At 42.3% G+C, this 22,994-nt stretch overlaps 1 protein-coding gene across 3 annotated transcripts in view; it reads right to left on the bottom strand.

Annotated features, from left to right (window-relative positions):
• Nucleotides 1–22,994, bottom strand: part of WDR37 (WD repeat domain 37) — a 67,258-nt gene that overhangs the window by 26,979 nt on the left and 17,285 nt on the right. For 2 of the 3 annotated variants that reach the window (XM_060248096.1, XM_060248098.1), the window contains exons 3-11: nucleotides 22,013–22,109; nucleotides 17,315–17,410; nucleotides 17,117–17,181; nucleotides 13,600–13,683; nucleotides 7,165–7,300; nucleotides 4,598–4,669; nucleotides 4,464–4,508; nucleotides 1,412–1,488; nucleotides 808–1,045 (exon numbers count right to left, since the gene is read on the bottom strand). In XM_060248096.1, the coding sequence (XP_060104079.1) occupies nucleotides 808–1,045; nucleotides 1,412–1,488; nucleotides 4,464–4,508; nucleotides 4,598–4,669; nucleotides 7,165–7,300; nucleotides 13,600–13,683; nucleotides 17,117–17,181; nucleotides 17,315–17,410; nucleotides 22,013–22,109 (910 nt within the window). The remainder of the gene's footprint in view (nucleotides 1–807; nucleotides 1,046–1,411; nucleotides 1,489–4,463; nucleotides 4,509–4,597; nucleotides 4,670–7,164; nucleotides 7,301–13,599; nucleotides 13,684–17,116; nucleotides 17,182–17,314; nucleotides 17,411–22,012; nucleotides 22,110–22,994) is intronic. The other variant, XM_060248097.1, reaches the window with a different exon arrangement.

Genomic DNA, 22,994 nt, shown 5'->3' with positions numbered 1-22,994 from the left:
AAAAGCCCTGGGTGACCCTGTGAAAACCCACTTCATGGGTTTTTCAAAACACTAGAATAGCAGAAGTGGTTTGCCATTGCCTGCCTCTGGGAAGCCATCCTAGACTTCCTCAGCAGTCTCCCATCCAAGTGCTGGCCACGGCCAACCCTGCTTAGCTTCGGAAACCTTATGAGCTCAGGCTAGTTGAGGCCGTGACGCTTCTGTGGTTAATACCTGGAGCAGAAAGCAGCTGTACAAAAAAAATCTTCACAGATTCAAAAACTACATCAGTTAATGTTTGACAAGAATGACCTCAGGTTTATAGGTATACTATACTGGATGAAGCAAAACAACCATGGCAGGAGGAAGAGGAGGAGGATGATATTGGATTTATACCCCGCCCTATACTCTGATTTTCAGAGCAGTCACAATCTCCTTTACCTTCCCCCCCCCCACACACACACACACAACAGACACCCTGTGAGATAGGTGGGGCTGAGAGAGCTCTCACAGCAGCTGCCCTTTCAAGAACAACTCCCGCAATAGCTATGGCTGACTCAAGGCCATTCCAGCAGCTGCAGGTGGAGGAGTGGGGAATCAAACCCGATTTTCCCAGATAAGAGTCTGCGCACTTAACCACTACATCAAACTGGCTCTCAAAGATAGACCTTGGGATTACAGAAACAGCAATAGGGTTCCCAGCATTCTGAAAGCTCACATTCATAATCATTGGCACAGTTTACTCTCTTAGACTCCCTACATAGAGATTCCTAAGCTCTCAAAGAGGGGTGCTCGGAAGCAGCAACTGCCATCAAGGGCAGCATATACCTGTCAGAGAGTGCACAAGTTCCGACGTCTCCACGTCATAGAGGTTTGCTGCCCTATCCCACGACGCTGTCACGGCCTGCTTCCCTCCAACCAGCCAATCCGCTGCTATGACTACGCCTTGATGACTTTTCAAGGTGGTTAAAGGAGCCCGGATGGTAGGGCAATCGCTGGAGCCATCTCCATCCACGTCGGCTTCATCTTTATCGGAGAACTCAACTTCATCTTCTCCAGACATTTGCTGTTAATTTTGAGAATACGTAATAGGCATCAAGCCTGCCAAGCTGAATAGAGCTTAAAGTCCAATCAGTGATGCCACTTAACATAACGCTAAACATGCAGGTTACCCACCATGGTGTGTATTATCCCATATAAATGCATGAGTGAGGCAGCTTCAGGAGAAGCAGAGAGGAGGGCACTGGGGGGAAGGGTGATTTCTTCAGGGAGTTTAAAAGCGTGAACTACTCAGTGAAGTAATAAAAAGGGTCTTGGCAATAATACCATGTAATAACAAAAGGCTCAACACATCCATTTTCTAAAATAAGACAGCAGATTATGCTTTTTTTTTTAAAGCAAGTTTAGTAACCTGAAACACACACATACTTACATTGCAGTCTGCAGTGGGCTGGGGGGTGGGCAACTGGACCATGTACCTCCAGATATGAGCGGTCTGGTCTCCAGATGCTGCAGAACAAAGAAGGAAGAAAAGATTCCATACAAGTTTGTGGAAAATACTGCATTTTCCCAAAAGGAAGGCTATGTCTATTTCCAGATGTGCTATCAAAAAGGGGTGTCTGTATCATATTACAATTGCATGCAAATTGCAAGTGTGTCCAGTAATTTAAAAAATCGTTATGTGTAGCATTTGAGATGGACGTCTGTCTTCTATATTGGGTCATCTTCCTTTCAAGTAAATTTCTGATTCTAACTTCTGCTTAAGGCAATAGCCATATAAGCATTACTAGACAGACAGAAAAAGACGAAGGGGGAAAGAGAAAGAGAAAGCAAGAAAGAGAGAAAGAGAGAAAGCGAGAGAGAAAGCGAGAGAGCATGAAAGGGAGAAAGAAAGAAAGAAAGAAAGAAAGAAAGAAAGAAAGAAAGAAAGAAAGAAAGAAAGAAAGAAAGAAAGAAAGAAAGAAAGAAAGAAAGAAAGAAAGAAAGAAAGAAAGAAAATATGGTAGAAGGGTCCAAGTGGACAGTATGAGCCCCCAGTGGCTTTCCTATGCCTCACAAGGAACAAAAGCAGGCACATGCCTTACCTTCACACCCACCCAGTACCTTGCCTTTGACACAACAGTTGCCCAGGTGGCAACTGAATTCTTCTTATGATCCAGTTAAATACAGTGCATGCACATACAACCCAAAGGGCATATGACCATTTCTCAGGTAAAATCCAATGAACAGCTGCATAATTTGAACCTAAACAAATCAAAGTGTCATGCTCTTATGTGGATGGCCAATGGCATCTGAGAGCACACAGGATTTCAGGAAGGGGAGTAAGGTGCAGTCTCACCTCCCCCTTGAAGTCCTTATCTCAGTCCCTGTTATTTTCACAACTTTAACCAGAATTTAAGTAAGTTTTGGAGAAAATATTATTTGCCAGTTTAAGAATTAAAGTCAATAGCTCGTTATTTGGGGAGCTTTGCTAGGATTATAAATGGATGAAAACAGACGGCCTAATTACAAGTTTATTTTTTTTAAAGCACACAAATGCAAGTACTGTCCTTTCATGAACAAACGTCGAGAAGAGATTTCTAAAATGTTAAGCTTAACATTCTAAAATGTTAAGCTGAGCATTCTACATCAATAATCTAAGGGACAAATGAAAGGGAAACTAGATCTCATTTTAGTTACGTTATCTGTGCAAGCGACTGCATTCATTTTTACCAGGCATTTGTTAAAAATAAACATACATATCCCAAAATGCTAGAAATAAATTTATCAACACTCCCCAACCGCTGCCTAGGAGCCTTGATGCAAGCAGTCCTAACCCTCTCCTCCAAATCTTTCTCACAACCCTTTCAGTCTTTATTCCTGCCCCATCCAACAGAAAAATACCTTCTTGACCTTCTGAGCTTCATTTACCCTTAAAGGCACAAGGCTGCATCCTCCTTAGAGGCATGAGGGAGGGGGAATACACGCCATTCAACTTTCAGCAAGTCTAATACCCATGTCTCACAGACAATGCACAAGCTAGAAGATGACAGATTTTTGAATGACACTACTTCATACACTGGCAGGACTGCCAAAAATAAGGAGTCTGACAAGGAAGTGATACACAAGCCAAGGCCCTTTGTTCCCCACCTCCGACACTAGATCTGATTTCATTGGAGGATCCTCCTAAGACAATAGGGCTGAAGTCTGCAGAACCACCTAATACTGTAGGATTAGCCCTTGAGGTTCTGCGTGTTGAGGAGACAACTAAAGATTCTGTACTTTCTGTTCTGGATGATACGCCTGCTAAGAGTGTGCTGGAAGGCCCTTCTGTGACTGGACAAGAACAGTTTAGTAACTTATTGATGTCTACCTGTAATCACACCAAGGTTTTTGATGGCAAGCTTGGAAGATACTCTAGAAACATGCTCTCCTTGGAAACTGAAAGGCTGATGGATTATAACCCTGAAGAAGTAACTACCACGAAGTAACTATGTCTATCTGAGAGGAGGCATAGTCATAGTTCCTTGGAAATCCTTTAATGGAATATAGCTGGATGGTCTTGCTGTCTTTCTGCTTCAGCTGACAATTCTTTCTATCTTCTTAATTTTGATATTATAGACATCCAAGAGACATGGACAGACAAGGATATAAGCCTACAGGGTTACACTTCCTTCACAGTGAAAGTAGTCAAAGGAAAGGGCCCGGGAAGAATGAAAGGAGGTTTAGTAATTTTTGTTTCAGACGCATTGAACTTTTTATGCTTAGAATGACACTCCCAGCTTTAATATGATCACCAATACAAGTAACACAATGGCATGCCCCTGCCCCCTGGCTGTGGTGGCAGTCTGTGTCACTACTGGGCTTTCATCAGGGAAAATTCTCTGCTTAAGCCATAATAAACAGTCACTCTTGGCAAATTTCTGAGCTAAAAGCCTACTGTCTTAGGGCTGGAGGGGGGTGAGGGGATATCCTGTACAGGCTAGAAAAACACCAAAATATTATGTTAGCTTCTTGATCAAATAATTAGAAGCCTTTTAAAACATTCTGGAGTCTACTGATAAAAACTATTACAAAAAAACACACACCAATCTTTTCCTGCACAAAGACAAAATATGGCCAAAACAACGAGGGACACTCTCGTGACAAACATTTAATGGAGTGAGACGGGAGGCAAACAAAGCAGTGTGGAGGAAAAGCTGACAAAGGGAATAAAATGATGAAGCTGCTCAGCAGGCACATCCATATAAAACAACTGACAAGGGACGGGTACCATATTTACCCAAAAAGAAAGATTACGGTCCCCCCCCCCAGATGTGCCATTAAGAAAAAGAAGGGATCATCCAAGTTACATGCATGTACAGTAATTTTTTTAAGCTGTGTATAATACGGTAGCAGAGAGGGGCATCACCTTACATACAGGATTGTCTTCCTTTGGGGTGAAACACAGGCAGTTTGTTCCACAGTTTCGCAATTAACAGAAGGAGCAGAGAGTAGTTACTTACCTGTAAGACCCACTTGTTCCGTTGGGTGGAACTTGATGGAATTAACTGTGGTAACATACAAAGACACCACAATTAGAACAAGAAACCCACTGCAGGAAGACCCCTTGCATAAAATTCCTCTTTACGCAACTCACCTGACCCAGCATGCCCAACGTACTTGACAAGGCACTTCCCTGTTTCTATGCTCCACAGCAGAGCGGTGTGATCTGCAAGGTTGAACCAAAGAGGAACATGGTTAATGCCTCAAGAGATAAATGCGTTTCAGTTAAAGGCACTGCAAGCTGGAGTCCGAGAAGTGAAAAAATATCAACCCTGCCCAGGACAGGGGCAACAATTTAAACTTTGCAGGCAGTGCTTGCCACCAAAAGGAAACAGGAGTTTTGCACACAACTGCTGGTGCAGAAATCAAGAGAAAATCTTTCACAACACCTGTTTCGGTGACTCTTGGTGGGGAGGAGACCCCAACACTTCATGGGAACCAGAGCATATGGACTGATTCATACGTATGTGCACACCTCTTCATTCCTCAGTGCTTGACCGACTGTAGATAACTGTGTCAATCTCTCCTAAACTTTGGGCGATCAGAATTCTCTGTCTGACCTACGATTGCTCACTCGTTCACAGAAAGCCACCACTTCATGAGACAGTGACCTAGCGATGACCATGCACGCAGAAACCAGCCTCAATGGATTCCAAAGTGTTGATGAGGAAATCTCAGCTCTCACCAAAACAGGACTCCCTATTTTTTTGGACGGCCAGTAGATGGCAATAACATATCTCAGACTCCTTTTAATCTAAAGTGCAAACAAACAAACAAACCCTGTTTTCAAAGACTTCCTATATTAGTGAATCTTTGTTTTAGCTGCCAGTGCATTTGTGGGATTCACATAACGCCAAATACAACAAAATGTCCTTGGGAAAAAAACCCATCTTTTTTTTGCAATGGAAATTGTTTAAATTAATAAAGAGTCCAGTAGTACCTTAAAGACTAACAACTTTTATTGTGGCATAAGCTTTCGAGAAACACAGCTTTCTTTGTCAGATGCATCGGTTTAAATTTAGGAATTAAATTAAGGATCAGAGAGAGAGGTTTCGTAAAGGGCAGCTACATTTGTTTACAAGTCTGCCTTTTTTGTCTATAAAGTGCGTGGGGGAGGAACGACATATAAGGACAAAATGAGCAATAGAGGCAAAGCCCTGACCTCTATGGAGCACTTTCCGCAAAGCCCAGCTCCAGCACCAGGGATAAGCTGGGCTGGGAGAAAAGTGCTTGAGGTAAGGCAAGGTGGGTGGAGCATTCAGTTTGCCCTCATCTCCACATACCCCTTTACTGTAAAACACGTACAGGGCAGACACCTGAGCAGCGGTGGTTGGTTGCACAGGTGAGATTTACTGTAGAGAGACAAAGGAAACGAGCAGGAAAAGAACTCAACAGAAACCCAGGATTTGAGTTCCATCTCAGCTAACGTAACTGATCTAATGCCTCTTAACTGTTGGTAATAAATTGTGCCTTAATTGCTAACAGAAAAATCAGAAACTAAAACACAGCCATTGACTCTAGAAGAGTAAACAGTTAACCCAGACAATGACTTTAGACATGGATGCTTAAGTACAGAATCAATTGCTCTGGCTAAATACTCACATCCTAATTTAAACAGCAAGGGGCACAAAGTTACTGTCTTATCTAGTTGTCAGACAATTTCTACTTAGCTGAAGAGGGACAAATCCATAGTTAAAACAAAATGGACTAAGTCCTCTTTAACAAGACTAGACTTTGGGTGGGGAGCATGACTGACATACTACTATATAGACCAATGAGACACATAATCTGGAGAACAAAACCATAAAGGAAGCTTGTAAAAAGACATGAATGCATGCTGTGTCTAGGGCTTTTATATAACAAAAGTCAAGGCCTACAATGAGAGCACCCTGACCTGGATAGCCCAAACCAGTCTGACCTTATGAGATCTTGCAAGCTAAGCCGGGGTGTCCCTGGTTAGTATTTGGATGGGAGGCTACCAAGGAACAACAGGGCTGCTACGCGGAGTCAGGCAAGAATAAGAAGACCACAGATTTATACCCCACCCTTCTCTCTGAATCAGAGTGGCTCACAATCTCCTTTATCTTCCTCCCCTACAACAAACACCATGTGAGGTGGGTGGGGCTGAGAGGGCTCTCACAGCAGCTGCCCTTTCAAGGACAACCTCTGCAGGAGCTATGGCTGACCCAAGGCCATTCCAGCAGGTGCAAGTGGAGAAGTGGAGAATCAAACCCGGTTCTCTCCCAGATAAAGAGTCTGCGCACTTAACCACTACCCCAAACTGGCAATGGGAAACCACCTCTGAATGTCTGTTGCCATGAAAACCCTACAGGGTTGCAATAAGTCAGCTGCAAGTTGGATGACAGCACATATGATTTTAGTTCATCAATGGCCAAGTTCTTCAGCCAGGGAAGGGAGACATCCAGAGGTTTTCTGGGAAAGAGGTCAGCCCCACACCAGTCACAATACGAGAGGATTTCCCCTACAGGACAGGTTAGCAGTGAACGGTTGCTGAATTTGCACAGGGAGCATTGCATGTGATAATAAAAAAATGGGGCACAGTCAGAGGCTACCTCCAGACTTCTAACTATCCATAACCAGCCTACAGATCCTGCAACACAGACAGAACACACTGCAGTGGAAAGGACAAAAGGCTCTTACCAGCAGATGCCGTCCCCAGCACCACCGGCTGAGTTTTTGTGACACTGACATCCCAAATCCCATCCCGATGGCCAATGTACTCTTTCACCAACTGGCAGATGGCTCTTGAGGTTGTGGTTTTGAAACTGGATACAATCTAAAAGGGAGAAAGAGACGATTTTGAAACACAAGCAGAGATCTAAGTTGCTTCCTACTGCCCCGACCCACCCACCCCATACACAAAATAAAAGCCATTGACAGGTTTAACTGTAGCACAGTTTATGGATGCAAAAGCTCTAGGATGTTTTCTCCTAAAAAAAAAATGGGACCAAATTTGTCCTGTGTCAAGTCAGGACACGTTACTGTGTGCCGGAGCAGAATTTGGCCCAGAGGAAGTATTTTAGGAGGTCAAAGTGCAACAAACTCTCAGATTTGCCCTCTCCTCAAAAGAAAAGGTGGCTAGAATCTGAGGAAAATTATGCTTTTTCCTGTCTTGAATGTATCACATGTGCCATACAAATCTCTATAAAACATACAGCTGGCTCCGAATGGGTCAGATGGGGAAGAAGCTGTAAGCTGAAAATCAGAGCAGTTCGATACAGACCCACTGAACACAGGAACAAATAATTACCTGCAAGCACAGGCCAGTTCCTTTTGTGTGACAATGAAATTTTGTTCCAAGAAAAAGCACAACAATTTTTAGGAGTGATAAAAATATATCTCTATATAAGGCACTAATGAACACTTACTTGAAACATGTTGTCTGCTCTGATTGTGTTTTTTAAAAATGAAGAATTCCGATTACTACATTAAAAAATTAAGGAGGGGGGGAGGAAGCAGCAATTAACGTTAAATTCACGAACAGGAGCACTTTCTCCCTCGTGGGTACAGAGATTTAGGAAAATGTTGAGCCATCGGATGAAAAAGGGAAGAGGAGAGGAGAGAAAGCCTGGGGGAAATAGTTGTTGTGCTGAAACATGCAAATATCCCGCATTAAGCAAACTGAATTAGCACGGTCAATCAAGGACAATTTCCAGCATTAAATCGTTTGCTCTGGCCTGGTGGGTCAGGGGCCATGCCACTTTCTTCTTTTAAAAGAGGAAAAACACAGAAGGGAACCATTGGGGGAAGACTCTGAAATGTCCTCAGCAGGACAGCAGGACTGCTGAACCATTGGGGGAGGGGCTTGAAAAAATAACAGCCTAGAGGTCCATCCTTCCGAGGTTGGTAAAATGAGTACCCTGCTTGCTGGGGGTAAAGTGCAGATGACTGGGGAAGCCAATGGCAAACCACCTCGTAAAAAAGCCTGCCAAGAAAACATCATGATGTGACTTCACCCCATAGGTCGGTAACAACTCAATGCTTGCACAGGGAACTACTTTTACCCTTTTAGGGGTAAACAGGCTGGCCTAACTAGGAGTTACTACCTCATGTTATTGCATTTGCTGCTTGTCATTTCATTTGAATTAACGGGGCAGATGTCAAGCACTGTGGGATCTGCATTTTTTTTTAAGGCCTTGCAATCCGAAGGGGAATGGGAATTTTGTTGAGTTTGAGACTAGCGAAGGTTTGCTAACCTCCAGGTGGGATCTAGAGATCTCCTAGAGATCTCCTGAGTCTCCTGAATGACAGCAATCGGTTCCCCCAGAGAATATAGAAGCGTGTACTCTATGGCATTCTATCGTGCTGAGGTTCCTCCCCTCCCCAGGCTCCACCCCTAAAAGTCCTAGAATTTCCCAACTTAGAGCTTGCAACCCAGGGCAGGACTAGGTGGTGGGAGGAGATCATGAGGATTCCAGAGACCACTTATGACACATGGGACAAGGAGCTTAGATAGAGGAGAGAGATGGTTGAATGGGATGCCTGTGCCCAAGAGGAATGCTGGGAAACTGGGGAGAGCAGTGACGCTAGTGAAGAAGTTTGTTAGAATAAGATGATGAACGATGCCATATTGGGATGGGATGAAGAGGGACATTTTGAGAAGCTAACCACTGGTTCTGCTGCTGTTCCCCTGCCCTTAAAGACTGGTGATTTTGAGAGATAGTAGAAGTGTGGCCCCAGGCATCTGACCCACTGGAGTTTGACACCTTTGATATAAAGTAAAAATGGAAGAGGAAGTACCACAATATGGGAGGTGGGGGGTTTAAAGGTATGTGTGACATCCAAGAAGGCTGAGATATTCAGATAATTATAATATGCCACTGTCTAAAACAGTAATAATGAAAGGGTAATACACCTATATTTCCAATAAAGGTGTGGTCTCAGAAGTAGGGGCTTGCATTGCAAGCGTATTCCAGAGACAGAAACGACACTCAGCTATTTATACCCTGCTTTAAGACCCGGGGAGAAGAGCTCAAGAGCAGATTCCAAACTCCTAGGGGAGGAAGAAGAAGCTCCATAGGCATCCGAGTGACAGAGAGAATGAAGGCATTTTCATCCTGAGAGCTGTTCTGCACAATAACTTCTTCTTTGCATGCTTCTAACTTGTTGTGGTGTTTTTTTTAAAAAAAAAATAAGTATGATGAGCATGTTTAAAAATATGTCTTATACATCTGGCAGTGGCTGTGGCTCCCCAAAATGCGGCCTTTGTGACAAACCTGGTTTTGTTGCTGTGGCATGGCCTTGGAGACATAAGAGTCCCCTGATTTCTCCAGTATGAAATTTGGCCATCACTTCCAAAACAACAGTATAAAAAGAAAGACTTCAGAGTTGCCACAAAGAATGATAAGGCATGATGGGAGTCTCAACCTTTAATTTGTTAAAAGATGTTTAAAATTCCAGAAACAGCCTTAGTATTAGAACCAGTTAAGTGTTCAACAAGAGCCCAGTGAAGTCAAATTCCTAGTTGTAACGTGTACCGCTTTGCAAGCAAACATAGGAAAGATTTCAATTATATTCAGTTCTATTATTGCAAATAAAGCCCTAGAAATACCGTACTTGATGATTAAAACAAAAATGAAACAAAGTATTCTACCGGGATATTAAATTAAAATTTGGGCTGGAGGGGGATGGATTAAGGACTTGAAGTTTGTCACATTTTTTAGAAATTGAAGTATACAATTTTTTTTTCTCATGTTAATCTTTGTAATGATGAAATGAGTCCTAGATGGAATTATAATTAGCTGATTAATGAGCAGAATTGTTTCAAAGCAAGTCGAAGCAATAATTACTATGGATGCATTGAAAAGGAAACAGGTTAATTCTGGCAGAACTAGGTAGAGATTAGTATTTGAACCGTCGTGTGGAATTAATCATAAAAAAAAAAATCAAGGCAATATTAAAATGCAGTTGTCAGATTTAATAGATGTCTTCAAACAAAATGGAGTTATGTATGAGAAGTGGAACAGTAGAATAAATTACAGCAATAGGACCAACATACCTTTCAACTGTTAACAACATGTGGGGAAAAGTCCACAGGACTCTTGGGCCCCCTAACCTCATCTCAACAAGGTGAACGAATTATGGGGGAAATGATTTTTTCCTTCTTTCCTTCTCCCAGCCCTTCTGGCTACTTTTTTTTCAGCTACAGAACCCCTAATCACCTAAAGAATTCTGCAAAACCACCGCTGATGTGGAAACGATTGTTTTGCTTTGCTATAAACGTACATTCTTTTCCAATCTTAACCACTAAAAAGAGGGTTGGGAATGCTGCTTTCGGAAGGCCTTCTAAGTCCACTCGCTTCAATAGATGTAGAAAGGTGTAAATCCACTTAGGAATGCACTGGGAATACACCGTAAGTGCCCTAAAGAGTATTATAGTAAACAAGCTGTTCACCAATTTGAATCACTGTTAAGAACAGACGTTTATAGGAGTGAGAAGCCTGAAAGGCGTGTTAATCTCAATACAGACCAATAACAGAGAGCAAAGGGGGCAAGGAGTACCTTTTTTCCAAAAGCAGAGCAGGAAGCCTCCATAAGCAGTTAAGTGTAAAAAAAGAGCCAGGTATTGACTGCCCAGTTTCAAAAGGTATCACGATTTAACTTTCATAAAGGAATTACCGTAGCTTTCCCTCAATGAATTACAAACTTCTTCAGGAATTACATACTTCAGGAAACTTCTTATAGCCCTTTATAATTGTTACTATATATTGTGCTCTCTCTGCTTAACGTGCGTCCCGCAGTGAAGCTCTGAACTTTGCCCAGGTTCCTCTTCAAGCTCCAGGATCCTATTATACCTTTAATTGGCTACCTCAAGGATTGCTGTCACATTCTCTAGCTTATTTTCCTGACTGTTATAAATGTTGGTCTACTGGGTACCTATTTCCTGAAACAGTACAAAGTGGATCCTTAAGACTGCTCACGTAACCAGAGTCTTTTCGAGCAACAAAGGAACCAACACATCCCATTTAACACTCACTAGGAACTCAACTGGTATTAAACCAGATTGGCATTAATATCTTCCCCGTACATTTCCACATTTTCACTATGAAGTCCCTGGCACTGCCTGTAACATGTAATCCCAACTGTCTACAGGCCAATTTATGTTATGCAGACATAGACAAACCAATGGATTTGCTACTCACAATTGCTTCCATTTTGAAACAAGAACCTTCAACTTTGCAGGGATTGGATTCCTCCCCCCTCCACTGCACTGATTCAAGTTAATGTTCATTATCTACCTTTTTACCTGCCCAAATAGGTATTTATAATATGAACCAAAAAGGTGCACCAACTTTTTTTTAAATATTATCTTGTCACTAGATTGGCTTCTTTCTACTCCTCATGCTTCTGAAGGCAATTCAAATTTCAGCCCTCTCGCATGCGTCAGCAAAGATGGTTGCATGGGGTAGAGAGAGTTTACTAAGAGAATTTTTTCTCCCTCTCCCAAAATACTAGAACTCAATGGCATACAATTAAGCTGATGGGCAACAGATTCAGGACGGACAATTGGAAATCCTTCTTTGCACGATAAGTGATTAAAATGTGCAACTTGATGCCAGAAGATATAGTGACGGCCACATGAACAGAAAGCTTTAAAAAGTGAATAGACAGATTCATGGAGGACAGATGCAACCTCCATGGTGGCTAAAGAACCTCCACAATCAGAGGCAGTAAAGCTCTGAATCCAAGTGCCATGTTGGTGGAGGTTGGCTGCTATGTGAGACAGGAAGCTGGACTAGATGGACCACTGTTCTGATCCAGCAGGGCTCTTATGTTCTGTCTCTCTGGGCAGTGCCTTTTCCTCCTTTGAACGGTAGGTCCAGAGCCTTGTCACTGTTGCTTTTATATGATGTTTGTCTTATGGCATTCTGAGGTGATGAGGAAAAGCAGGCTGCAGGTTGGGGAAGTCCAAAGACTCTCTGGTTACATGAAATGAACAGCACACCTCTTCGGATCCTGGCATCTCTTACTACCTTCTTTCTCATTGTTAATTTAGTTGGCTTATATGGCTCTTAATGATAGACATTCAGAAATTCTGTAATTGTTGAATTATAATTTGAAACATAAGTTGACAAAATTCTGTTCAGCATAAGTACTTCTGACATCCCAAGGGGATGCATGAAAAACTGCTCCAATAACTTTCACATGTCGAAAGTTATTCAAGAACTGGTCCAGACTTATCTACGTCACAGTGGAATGGGATGGAATAGTTCAGGAGGTTGTCTTCATGGGGGGGGGAGAGATTGAAGCCTATTGCAATACTGTATGCCTCTCCTTACTGTTATCGCGTTCTCATCAACCTTCATAACCCTCTTTCTGCATTACGGTGTGTCACGCCTTAGACAGTATTTCGCTTCCATGGTTTTCCAATTATGTAACTCTTATTCCTGTTGCACTGGTTACTGGATATGCTACATTGTCTGACTGATTTCGTTTCTACACTTTGTAACACGCCTTGAGTCTCAGTGAGAAAGACAAACTATAAATGAAATAAATTTTTTAAAATGGTATCCCATGCTTGTACATATGTAGGTAAATGGTGTTTAAAAAGCCCAAGAGATACAAACTCTACCAGGTTATGCCAATGCTTTTAAAACAGAAACCACTATGATCGCACTTCCAAAAGCTGTTCTTTGTAACACTAAAGGGAGGCTATTCCCCACGATAGCCTGTTACTAAGTGCCCACTGAGTAGTACTGAGTTACTGACTGAGGGAGGGAAGAACAGAGGTCTCTTAACCCCTATGGGTTTGTGGACACTATCCGTGTGGGAGGGATCATATCCTTTGTGACTTACTGCAAAGCAGAATATGAAATCACTTCCAGTAATTGTTAAAGGCACAGGAGGAAAATATGCATCTCTGGCTACCTCTATATTCTGTCTTCCATTAATATCTATAAGCAAAAGCAGGAAATAACTAATAATGGGCAGCCATCAGGTCTTCCCAGAGGGCACAGTTGACAGATACGGTATCCCATATGGGAAAACTGGTTAGCATGAGATTCTGCATGTTCCACCACTCACTACCGTTTAGCTGGGCATGCATGCTGGCACACTGGGAAGCAAAGCAGTTACCCAAGAGTCTCCACCCCATATTTCCCAGCTTCCCACGTTGAAGTTGCGAGGTCCACCTGATTTGCCTGGGAAAGAATTTGAGCGCTATGCAGCAAGTAAGAAGAGATAAGTGTTCAGCACTTGCTTTTTAAAGAACAGTGATTTAAACACACAGTTAATAAACATTTTTTTATTTCAAAGACTGCATAGAAACGAACTCCACATTGCTCGATCATAATTTATTATTTCGACACATTAACAAAAAAATGGAAGGGTGTATTTCCCTCCTACAGCATGCACATCAACAATGGAGATGCAGAAAGACATGGACAAAGTTTCTTAAACTGAAATTAATACATATAAACATAGTCCACAGTCCAAATTAGAGCACTGCAACAGTTTGCTGAAATTCCTCCCAAGAACTGCATTATATCTTAGCACAAACCCCTCATTAACTGAACTTTAAAACTGTATTGATTAACATGACCAGCATCATTCCACTGTGCCTACAAATCTAACTTTGCCCCTGCCCCTAGCCAACAATTCATCTGCCAAGAAATATCTGTACATTATTTTAAGCCTGACCTAGATCGGTGAGGTAATCCTTGGCTCGCATTTACATTTAATTTCAAAGTCTGATTGCATACTCTATGGGACTGACAGTCCTTTACCCACTCTCTCATTAGCTAGTTATAATTCTACGTTTTGGAATGTTTCACCCTTCACCTACTTATGTCACACTTCCGGTTAATAATGTCAAGTTTCAACCACCCTGGGAAGTTTTAAAGATGGGCTGATTCTTTTGCCTGTGACTTTTGGGGTTCTGATTCAGCAAGCAGGAAATAGGTTTCTGTGATCTAAAGAAAGGAGCATTCAGTCGACTTTATATCAAATGGTTTGAACAGAAGGATTTATCAGACAACTAAGCCTTTTATTTCAGTTTTAAGAGCTGCTGGCAGTCAGCATAGGCAGCTGACATTCTATCACTTTTGAAAGCATTTTGCTATTTTTAGAAATTGGGGGGGGGTTACCTGTAAATACCATATAAATTCTGATTTATTTTCATAGCAAATCTGTTTTTAACATACTAATTATAAATGTGTCCCTTGGAACCTTTCACTCTGCCTTTCCATGCCAGATGTTGTCATTTTATTTTGTTTGCTCCCAGATAAGCTGTTTGATGAGGAAAAGGTAGGATAGAAATATTTTAATTAATAAACACTAAGAGTTAAGAAGCATCTTCAGTGGCCTAGTGACTAAGAGGTAGTGGCAGCATTATAAAGGTTTAATTGATCTGGACTCAATCAGGGGACAGTTGGGACACAGGGCAAAAGTTTAAAGGGGGGAGAACTCTGCACATTTTCTGTATTAGACTTAACTATGATTGCTTTATCCAACGGTAGAAAGAAGGGATGTGTGTTTGGATATAACCAAGCCAAAAATACATCTGAGGAATGCCTTATCGGTATTTTCCAGATATAATTGTGTCTCCCAAATATACTTGGGATTTTTCAGGATACAGGAAAATGGGTTCCAAAAAATCCCGGAAATATTTGGGGTTAACCAGGAATATTGGGATCAGCATTTGCATGCTCTTAGGTCTGTTCCTTTCTTCCTCTTGTGTTTCTATGCCTCCTGGGGGCTTGGTATCGGCTTGCCAGGCTGCTTTAGGTAAAATTGTGTCAATTTCAAGTGTTTGTGAGGGCAAACTGTACAGTGAAAAAGTATCAGATGTCAAACAATGACAAAAAGGAAGGACAAAGGAAAAAAAGGTTGATAACCACTGCAGTGTAAGAGCGGCACACTAATACCACATAGCTTCCTCCTCTCCTGAGAAAGCCCACTGCTGTTCTGAGACCCCAAAAGGAGAAGGGGTAGCAAGGCTGAACTCAGATCACTTCTAATTTCCCACCTGGCTTGCTTCTACAGGTAGGAGGGGCTTCAGCTGTACTGAGGGGTATTCTGACCCTGAGGCTAGTGGTGGAAGCCACCGCTCAAGGCCCACCCAGGCTGCCCTCTCATCAGGCTCCTAAGAATCATCATGGCAGGAGGAATCACAAGGCCCAGTTCTAAGAGCTTCCAGCACTGATTCCCCTCCTCTGCCATGCAAGACAACAGGAAGTCTGGGAAGGGAATGGAGAAGGGAATGGGGGTTATGTGGAGTTGTTCCTGTGCAGAATGGCCTTATGTCAGCCATAGCTCTCACAGGAGTTGTCCTTGAAAGGGCAGCTGCTGTAAGAGCTCTCTCAGCCCCACCTACCTCACAGGGTGTCTGTTGTGGGGGGCAGGGAGAGAAGGTAAAAGAGACTGTCACTGCTCTGAAACTCTGAGATTCAGAGTATAGGGCAGGATATAAATCCAATTTCTTCTTCTTAAAAAAAAAAAGAGAGAAAACATTTAAGGGGGAAATTAACCATGCCCTTTTATGTTTGCAATCAGGACTCAAAAGATCCTGGTGACTGAAGTATTTAGTTAGTTCTGACCACATCTAACACTTGAACAATGATGTTTGCATGTAATAACCTGACTCATTTTGAAAGCCCATGAAATGATAATGAGGTGAAAACTTACATGCAGTCTCTGCTCCCCATTAATGGGTAATACCCTGCTTATTTTATGAACACCTGATAGCCAACACAGGACTAATTCTTCAAAACAGTGATTGAATTAGTGGTAACTGCAATCAGCAAGGAATCCCTCCTGACAAAGGAGTCCTCATTCTCAAAGGCACTGCAGTAAAAACCTTACTGTGCCTATGGGACTAGAGCAAAGGTAGGGAACGTTGACTCTCCAGATGTTTTTTGCCTACAGCTTCCATCAGCCCCAGCCATTGGCCATGCTGGCTGGGGCTGATGGGAGCTGTAGGCAAAAAACATCTGGAGAGCCAACTTTCCCTCCCCCTGGACTAGAGGTATGAGTGATTAAAATGTGATTAAAATGTGGAATTCACTGCTGGAGTGATGGCCACGGGAATGAATAGCTTTAAAGGGAGATTAGATAGATTCATGGAGTCTGTCAATGGCCACTAGCCATGGTGACTAAGGGGAATGTCCACATCCAGAGGCACTAAGCCTTTGAATTCCGAAGCCAGGAAGCAACATAAAGAGAAGGCCCTGGCCTCTCTGCCCTGTTGTTGGCCTTCCAGAGGAACTGGCTGGCCACTGTGTTACACAGAATACTGACTGGATGGACCACCGGTCTGATCCCGCAGAGCTCTTGTGTTCTTAACCAATATGCAAATAGTGTTTAACACCTATTTTAAATGCTGTTGATTTGGTGACAGCTTTGGAACAAAAGAACACCCATCCCACTGTGGTTTTCCCTTGTGGCGAAATATATATATTTGCTTAATAACACATTCATTAAACACATCTTGGAGTGACATTTCTGAAGGGCTGGATAAAACGCAGATGCCCGTTGCCCCAGTAGCCTTGACAGAGCATTCATGTAAACAAACAGTACTTAACATAAAGCTGCTAGTTAGGCTGGTTTAAGTAAATGCTGAATAGAATGGAAAAGTTCAAGATGTGCCTCATACCTTGCTGGTGGATGCCTTGTAAGTAGTCTTTAATTTCTGAGAGAGCTGACTGGTACTATGACTGGCTGTTGAGACAAATAAATTGAAAGGAAGATTTCAAAAGGAAACTTGGTCATTTGCTTACTCAGGCATTGAGGTTAACACCCTTCTATTACATCGCAAGCTCAAAATTTATGAAAGGCATGTTTGTCAGCGTACCTTTCGTTTTCAGCTGTCCCTTGCTGAGTTCTGCTCCATCGATGGCTTGGCCTTCGGCTGCTAAGCGCTCATTAAGTGTATCAATCTCTCTACGTACTAGCAGTGGCATAAAATATCACGTTAATGCAGACAGTTAGTATGGTGTTGCAACACTTACATTAACCGTCCCAGTTTTTCTGCAGTATTTGCAAAGCCTCAACTCTGCAAGCTCCTGTTTACATACGGCAGATTTTTTTTTTCCAGTTTGCATCTCCTCTATGGTTATCTGTGTACGCAGTATAAACTATTTTAAAGTTTTGTTATCAGCAGTCTCCAAACCCAGATATAATAAAATTCACACTGAATTTGGCTATGAGGAATCTGCTTTCCGGTCAGGTTTCTGAGGAGGCTGGGAATGATGGAAACAGCTGCCAGAACAACTTAAATTCAGGAAGGATTTTCCACAGTCAGCACACCAAAAAGCTTATCTTTGCATTCAGTTCCCTCCGTTTTAAGAAACAATGGACATACCATTAGAGCTCTGTCATATAATTGCCAAGCAGAAAGAACATTAGTGCTAGAGAATAGCAAGCTTGAATCAATACACCGAGTAATGAGTAAAAACCTCGGCACTGTCTCGCTTGGAGGCTGAAGCACGCACTGTTTGGCAGGCGCATATTTCTTTGTTACTTAATCCGTTTCTGTGCTTTCTACCAAACTAGCAGCTATGTTCAAGGCATCAAACACAAATGTTGTTGTTAGGCAGAGCATAAACCCACCTTTTAATATTCCTTCTTGAGTTCCTGATTTCAGTAGACAATGGCTACTTGATAGCTTAAAACATCCATTGTCTACTGAAATCAGGAACTCAACATGAAATACAAATTACAAGATACCTAAATGTTCTGCCTCTTCTAAAAAGCAAGAGCTATACACCTGACAGACAGCACGGCTTCCACACACATACATTTATATTACGATCCCATTAAGTTAAGAGGCATAATTTATTTAATTATTTCTGTAGATTTACAGGCTGCCCTTTCCCATAGATCATGTTAACAAAGGGGATGTCTAACAAGTATGCCTTGTAAGAGAGATGCATCAAGTAAACTTGGGACTCAAAATGGCTCAGCATCATTTATAACAACGAAGTCCCAGGACAGTTAGCACCTTAGAGACCAACAAGATTATCAAAGCATAAGCTTTCAACAATCAAAGCTTGCTTCATCAGATACAGTCTAAATGGAGATCTGGGTGGGTGTTGTTGCAAAGGAGGAACTCAGGATGCAGAGGTACAATGCATAGTGTAACCAGCTTGATTTTAAAGCAGAGAGGAAATGCTTTGGAGCAGAAAATTATTAAGAATCTTATGTCCCTATTCAGACACGAGTGGGGGTCCATTGTTCTGAACCTGTGAATAAATTCAAATTCAGCAATCTCGCGTTATAATCTCCCCTTGAGGATTCTCTGCTAGAGGACTGTAAGCAAAATTACGACCTGGAAGATTAATATGTTTATTAAGTGTTTGATGTTTTTTATCAAATTTATGTCCGTTTATTCTTTTTGCACAGGGGCTGACTTGTTTGTCCTACATAGACACTGGAAGAATACTGCTGACATGTGATGGCATTTAGCATTGGAAGACGAACAAGTGAATGAACCTGAAGAGGTATGGCTGATGTTATTAAGTCACATGATTATGTTGTTAAGGTGACTATGCAAAAAACAGCAAGAGTCCAGTAGCACCTTAAAGACTAACAAAATTTGTGGTAGGGTAGGAACTTTTGTGAGTGACTGATCACTTCTTCAAATATTTGAAAAAGTGAACAGTGACTCACAAAAGCTCATACCACACCACAAATTTTGTTAGTCTTTAAGGTGCTACTAGACACTTACTCTTCTACTGCTACAGACAGACTAACACAGCTATCCATCCTCATCTGTCTCCATAGAGTGAATGTGGGGAAGAAGAAGAAGAAGACAACGTTGGATTTCTATCCCACCCTTCACTCTGAATCTCAGAGCAGCTCACAATCTCCTTTACCCTCCTCCCCCACAACAGACACCCTGTGAGGTAGGTGGGGCTGAGAGAGCTCTCCCAGAAGCTGCCCTTTTATGGACAACTCTGCGAGAGCTATGGCTGACCCAAGGCGATTCCAGCAGCTGCAAATGGAGGAGTGGGGAATCATGCCCGGTTCTCTCAGATAAGAGTCTGTGCGCTTAAACACTACGCCAAACTGGCTCTCTACACCAGAACTGGCATCTTGGTTTGTTGCAGGTCCTGGTCCTAGAGACTATGTCCATGTTTGTTGTAGGTGAGAAGTTCTTTTAAGATTAGGAGGCTGCAAGAAAAGGTTTGCCTCCCAATGAGACAGGAGTATCATCATCCGGCATATGTTGTAGGTTGTTAATGATATGAATTGGTTGGAGTTGAGAGCTGTATGTGATGTTCTGTGGTTGTTTTGTTTGGACCTATCTTGTAGCAGATTATCCCTTGGCATTATTCTGGCTTTGTTGATCTGTTTCCCTACTACATCAGGTGAGTACTGTATTCCAGGGGTGGCCAACGGTAGCTCTCCAGATGTTTTTTTTGCCTACAACTCCCATCAGCCTCTGCCATTGGCCATGCTGGCTGGGGCTGATGGGAGTTGCAGGCAAAAAAAAATCTGGAGAACTACCGTTGTTGGCCACCCCTGCTGTATTCCAAAAATTCTGTTATAGATGCTGCAGGTGAGAATCTCTGTTTGAGGGATCAGAACGGATGCAGCTGTAGCGTACAACTTGCCTGTAAATGATGGATCATTTGGTGTGTTTAGGACAGTGACTGAAGGCTTGCAGATGTGTTTGGCAATCAGTAGGTTTCCAGTACAAGGTGGTTTTTATGCCTCTATTAGGTATTTGTACAGTGGTGTTTAGAAAATGTATTTCTTACATGGATTCATTCACAGTCAAGTTGGTGGTGAGGTGAAAGTTGCTGAAGGCCTAGTGAAATTTATCCAGTGCTCCTTTCCTATATGTCCAAACGATGAAATGCCATCAATAAATCTCAGGGCAAAGATGGATATTCATGGATGAGAACTGAGGAAGTGCTGCTCCAGGTCAGTCATGAAATGTTGGCATATTCCAGTGCCATGTGGGTGCCCATGATGTGCTGCTGATCTGAAAAAATAAATCTTCACCAAATTCTCAAATAGCTACAGGTAAGGACAACCTGACAGAATTTGGGCTGGCCGTGGTGTTGTCGGAGATGGTGTTCCTAATAGCTTGTACATCTCTGCGGGGGATGTCAGTGTATACTCAACATCCATGGTGGCCAAAATAGTCTTTCCTAGAAGACAGATAACTGATTGTCTTGAAGGCACAGGATCTGAGAATAGAGTCCATGTGTCCAGACATCCCTATAGCAATGGTGCCTATGCCTGAGACAACAGGATGTCCTAGGTTGCCAGGCTTGTGTACGTTGGGCAGAAGACAGAAAATGCCAAATTTTGATTCTTGTGGTGTGTCCGTATAGATCTGTTCCTCTGTGTGTGTGGACAATTCCTTCACAATCCTGTTTAGTTCTGTTTAAGGCTGAATAGGGACACAGAATTCTATCTCACTACTGTTATGGGGAGGAAAAAACTATGGGGGTGCAGTGACCAGCAGGGAGCTATGGCCCCATCAGGCAAAAGGAAAGAGGCAAGCTGTTCCAAAGCAAAACTGTTTATTATGACTAAGTATACTCAGTTGTAACACAAAGATGAAAAATATTTATAAGGGTGCACAAAATACAAGAGAGATCTCTTTGGCTGTCATTTGAGGCTCTGAGCAGTCACCTGGCAGCCCCAAACAATCAACGACCAGCAGTATTTATACCTTATTTATGCCACAGGCTACATACGTAGATGTCAAAAGATGCAACAATAAAAGAAAGATACAAAAAAGACCCCTCAACCCTTAACAGTGTCATCAGCATCATGAGTCCCCCTATCTATCTATCTACCAAGGTCAAAAAGTCCTGGCCAGGCTTATCGTAAGGTATAGCTGTTGTGTCTTGGGGACGGTACATGTTATCACCAAGAATGTAAACTGAAGACTGGGACACCAGGCATTCACATACTGGAGACACATCTCTGCATCCAGGCTGCTGGGGATGATGGGAGAGAACCAAAGTTCTGCTTTATAAGATACACATAGTATATATAGTTGTTAGATGCATGAATTTCACGTCTCCTTTCCCAAAATTCCGCCACAATTACAGACACAGTACCTCTGCATTCTAAGTTTCTTTGCAATCCCAGTCCCATCTTCTGACTGGGATATAAAGACACAGAAATTTCCATTCTGACTGTACTTGACGAAGAGCTTTGTTTCAGATGGTAACCTTGCTGGTCTACAGTAGGACAGCTAGATTTGAGTCTGGCAGCACTTTAGAGAGCGACAAGATTTTGGGGTATAAGCTTTAGAGACACGAGACTCATCAGACAAAGGGAGATTCGACTCTTGAAAGCTCATGCCCTGAAAATCTTATTGGTCTCTAAGGTATTACCAGACTCAAAGCTTGCAGACCAGTATGGCTGCCCTCTGAAATGACCCTTGTGAAAGGCAAACCTCTGGACCAAAACTCCCTTAAAAATCTTTCCTGAATCAAATCTATTATACCAGCAATGCCCACTTTATTTGAACTTTATCCCCCCCCCCCCCCCCGCCAAATAAGATATGTAAAGATCAACTCACATTCAAGATTTTCAATGTAGAGGTTCTCAAATTCTCTTTCTATTTGGCCAAAGAGGTCCAGAAGTGTATTTCTGACAGATGTTGGCAGTTTGGAATCCTAGAGGGGAGGAAACTATCACATGTCAAAGTTATAGTCAAGTCTGACACACTGCATTTTGCATGAACCCTATTTGCCCATTCTGAAATGTTTTCATTTTTCTTAAAAAATCCCACCCAGATAGGCTTCTTGAAAAATTTATGAACTTCACAAACATAAAAAATCAATACAAATGCTCCCAAACATGACCAAATAGGCTCAAAGGATGATTGCAAAAGTCGCTCTGGAAACATGACTGTTCTGATCAATGGTACTGTTGAACATATATGATAAAGATGGTCCTGCTTTTCACATTGGAAAGAACCAGCACCCATGTACAAATGAGTAAAAAAGAACAAAGAAGAGATGAAAAATTTATATAGCAGAGCTCCTCTGGGACCTGTGCTCCTATCTATGGCAGGAAAACTGAGGTTCTGGGTAAATCCACTGCCAAAGCCAGGAAGTTTAAATGGCCCTGTTTCCTGCCTGGTTGGTGGGAATCACCCATGATGAGATGCCCTCCCCTCTCAGAGTGAGAACTCTGAAGCTGAAACTAACGTTAAACCAATAAATTGCTCCTCATTATGCAAACCGACGTGCTGATAAGCATGAAACTGCTCACAAGTGGGTTTTGCCATTCATGCTACCAGATAGGGAAATGTCACTAGGGGCCAAGGTGAACGAATGATCTTCAAAGCTTGCTTTTGGCCACAGGTCAAGGTTCAACAACCCCCCTCACTTTATTTTTTGTTAAATTCAGATTTCCCGTCTTCTTGTGTGATCACGCAGCAGTTAGGATGATGTCATGACACCACATGACCAATCAGATCTGGCTATTTGATGATGTCACTAAGGGTAAGTGAAACCCAGAGAGCAATGTTTCCTACATTTGTCACGTGAGTACAG

The sequence above is a fragment of the Heteronotia binoei genome, chromosome 10 (genome assembly GCF_032191835.1).
Source record: "Heteronotia binoei isolate CCM8104 ecotype False Entrance Well chromosome 10, APGP_CSIRO_Hbin_v1, whole genome shotgun sequence".
NCBI classification, from domain to species: Eukaryota; Metazoa; Chordata; class Lepidosauria; order Squamata; family Gekkonidae; genus Heteronotia; species Heteronotia binoei.
This window is presented reverse-complemented; position numbering and strand designations above follow the sequence as displayed.